The 2,412-nt window shown below is 37.6% G+C and overlaps 1 protein-coding gene across 1 annotated transcript in view; it reads left to right on the top strand.

Annotated features, from left to right (window-relative positions):
• Window positions 1-2,412, top strand: part of LOC107577857 (piezo-type mechanosensitive ion channel component 2-like) — a gene marked incomplete at its 3' end in the record, with an annotated part of 9,461 nt that overhangs the window by 5,667 nt on the left and 1,382 nt on the right. The window contains exon 6 of the mRNA XM_016263887.1: window positions 450-616. Within this exon, the coding sequence (XP_016119373.1) occupies window positions 450-616 (167 nt within the window). The remainder of the gene's footprint in view (window positions 1-449; window positions 617-2,412) is intronic.

Raw genomic sequence — 2,412 nt, 5'->3', positions numbered from 1 at the left:
GTGTTGAAATATTGTAGTAGCTCTTTAAACGCAAAGTTTACACAGCTTTTCACCACATAAATAATGACGCAGACACGATATGAGAAGCAACCATTATAAAATCGTACCTATTTATTTTATAATCTAGCACAGTGTACTAAACAATTGTTCTGACAACAAGACGAACACTTCAACAGTATTACCGCAGACCTACTATTAAAACTGAAGGTTTCATTTGAAAGTAAATACAGTCGATAACTAAGACGTAAGATGGCGGCAGCTGCGTTTGCGAATATCTGACCTCAGAATGCCACGATTGACCAATCGGAATCAAGCATGTAATAATAGTATATACATAATGTTAAAATAAGCTGTAATAACACATGAATACACATGAATAATGAGCATCATGCTTGGAACGGACAGCACTGTAAACCTTGAGGTTTAACCCCTCGTCTGCTGCCCTGCAGGGGAACAATCCATCGCGGGACAGCATCCACACGTACTACCAGAGACAGATGTGCAGGCCAGCGTCCGCCGAGTCCAGCCTGGACCGGACTGAGGACGAGTACTCGGACTTCAGCCCCCTGCGGAGCCAGGCTTACGAGTCCGATGTCTCTAGAGAAAACCTGTCCAGGTGAAGAATCTCCACTCAATGTGTTCTAGATCTGTTTGAGACTTGGGGAAATCTAATTCACGCGCATGTTCAGCTTTATGAAGTTGAAATAATATTTTTTCATGCCTCCAGATGGCTTCTCGCAGACTAAGCTCCGCTTATCTCAGGGTTGATTTATCGCCATGAAAAAGGTCTTCCGTAAAAGCTGTCTGCAGGAATGAAGTGTATGGAGAGCTAAAGTATGGCAGAGATTGTGTTTAGTAAAGGCTCGGTAGCAGGGTTGGGTGTTTAGCGATTCTTAACGATTCCTAGTCAAACGTTTAGATATCAAACATATTTATTCTGTCTTTTTGCAAAACATTTTGTTGCACCTGAATGAACAAAAATCAGCAGCCTGAAGAACACTTGAACACAATGAACTTTTGCCAAAGATACCGCAGCAAAAACATCTAGACCAGTGGTGTTGTCCTAAAAGAAAAAGTGGTTTACTATTACCCAGTCACACCCAGCACCAAATAACTAGCTAAATGAATGACCGAATGTTGTTGTTTTGTTGGTTAATTAGTCATTTATATAAATACACTGTACTGTGAAATTGGTTGACAGATTATTTTTCAAGTTGTCTACTGCGTGGCTGAGGTAGTTCCAGGTCTGACACAGGGTTGCCAGGTTCTCACAACAAAACTAGCCCAATCGGGGGGTAAATACATGTAAAAATCATGGTTTTGATAGGGTTCCCCTGGTAAAATTGGCGTTACAGTGGCTAAATATCACTGTTATTGGGGTCGCTTCAACCTGCAGACGTGAAAAACAACCCCGCGGCAACAGTGTTAAAGCAGTCCAATTGCGCGGGAAAACCACAGACTTGGCAACACTGGCCTTACAGTAGTTCTATATGACTATAATTTCAGCATGCTGCGTTGAAATGATATTCTTTGTGAAAAGTGCTTTACAGATAAATCTGAATTTAATGTTTCATTTTATGCAAGTGGGTAGAAAAATAGCTTAATATGAAATAAATATTCCCAGGTAATATTTTCTTAAATTTACTTTGACTTTATAGTATAAAAGCCAATTATTTAATTCAAACATAATTTATATATATACTTATTATACTTAATAATTTTGCTCAAACAGTATAAGTGGGTTTTTATGTAAAAATATAGCTGATTTTATCATTTAGGAAGGGAATTTCTGTATATCAGCTGGGGCATTATTGACTGAAAGGCTGAGGGTGCTCTAACCCTCATACACATCTATTTTCACACATATATTTGTCCTGTCCATTGCTATGGTTACACTATGTCAAATCTATGCAGTGTGTAGGTGAAAAACAACAGTTTAATACAAATTCTGAATGGATTAGGCTATAGAAAAATATCGCGATCTCACAAAAATCAGTGAATCTCTTATTTACATCTACATCTTCACTTTCTAGCTCGCAGAGCTCGGTACTGGTCAACGACTCAGTGTTTTGAGTGTTGAGTAGATTCTAGCTTAAACACCTGTAGCATTCAAGAAATCAACAGATATGTCTGTGATTGGCTACATTATTTAACGCCGTAAAAACATGTTGTAAATAGAATACACGCAAATGGCCCCGGCTACACCGCTGATCTAGACAAACTAATATAGATTTCAAACATTATTAAAGACATGAAAATAGTCGGTAATAAAATAAGAACAAGTAAAGAATTAGTAATAACACAAATAAACACAACTGAACAAAGTTCAGGTACAGTAATAGAAATGAAATGTAATCAAATGTAAAATATAGATTAATCCTTATTAAAGTTACAAAAGTTATTCAGCTAAGA

Source organism: Sinocyclocheilus grahami, unplaced genomic scaffold (genome assembly GCF_001515645.1).
Source record: "Sinocyclocheilus grahami isolate Dianchi unplaced genomic scaffold, SAMN03320097.WGS_v1.1 scaffold7492.1, whole genome shotgun sequence".
Classification (NCBI taxonomy): Eukaryota; Metazoa; Chordata; class Actinopteri; order Cypriniformes; family Cyprinidae; genus Sinocyclocheilus; species Sinocyclocheilus grahami.
The sequence above is the reverse complement of the archived record's forward strand: the minus strand, read 5'-3'. Positions and strand labels throughout refer to the sequence as shown.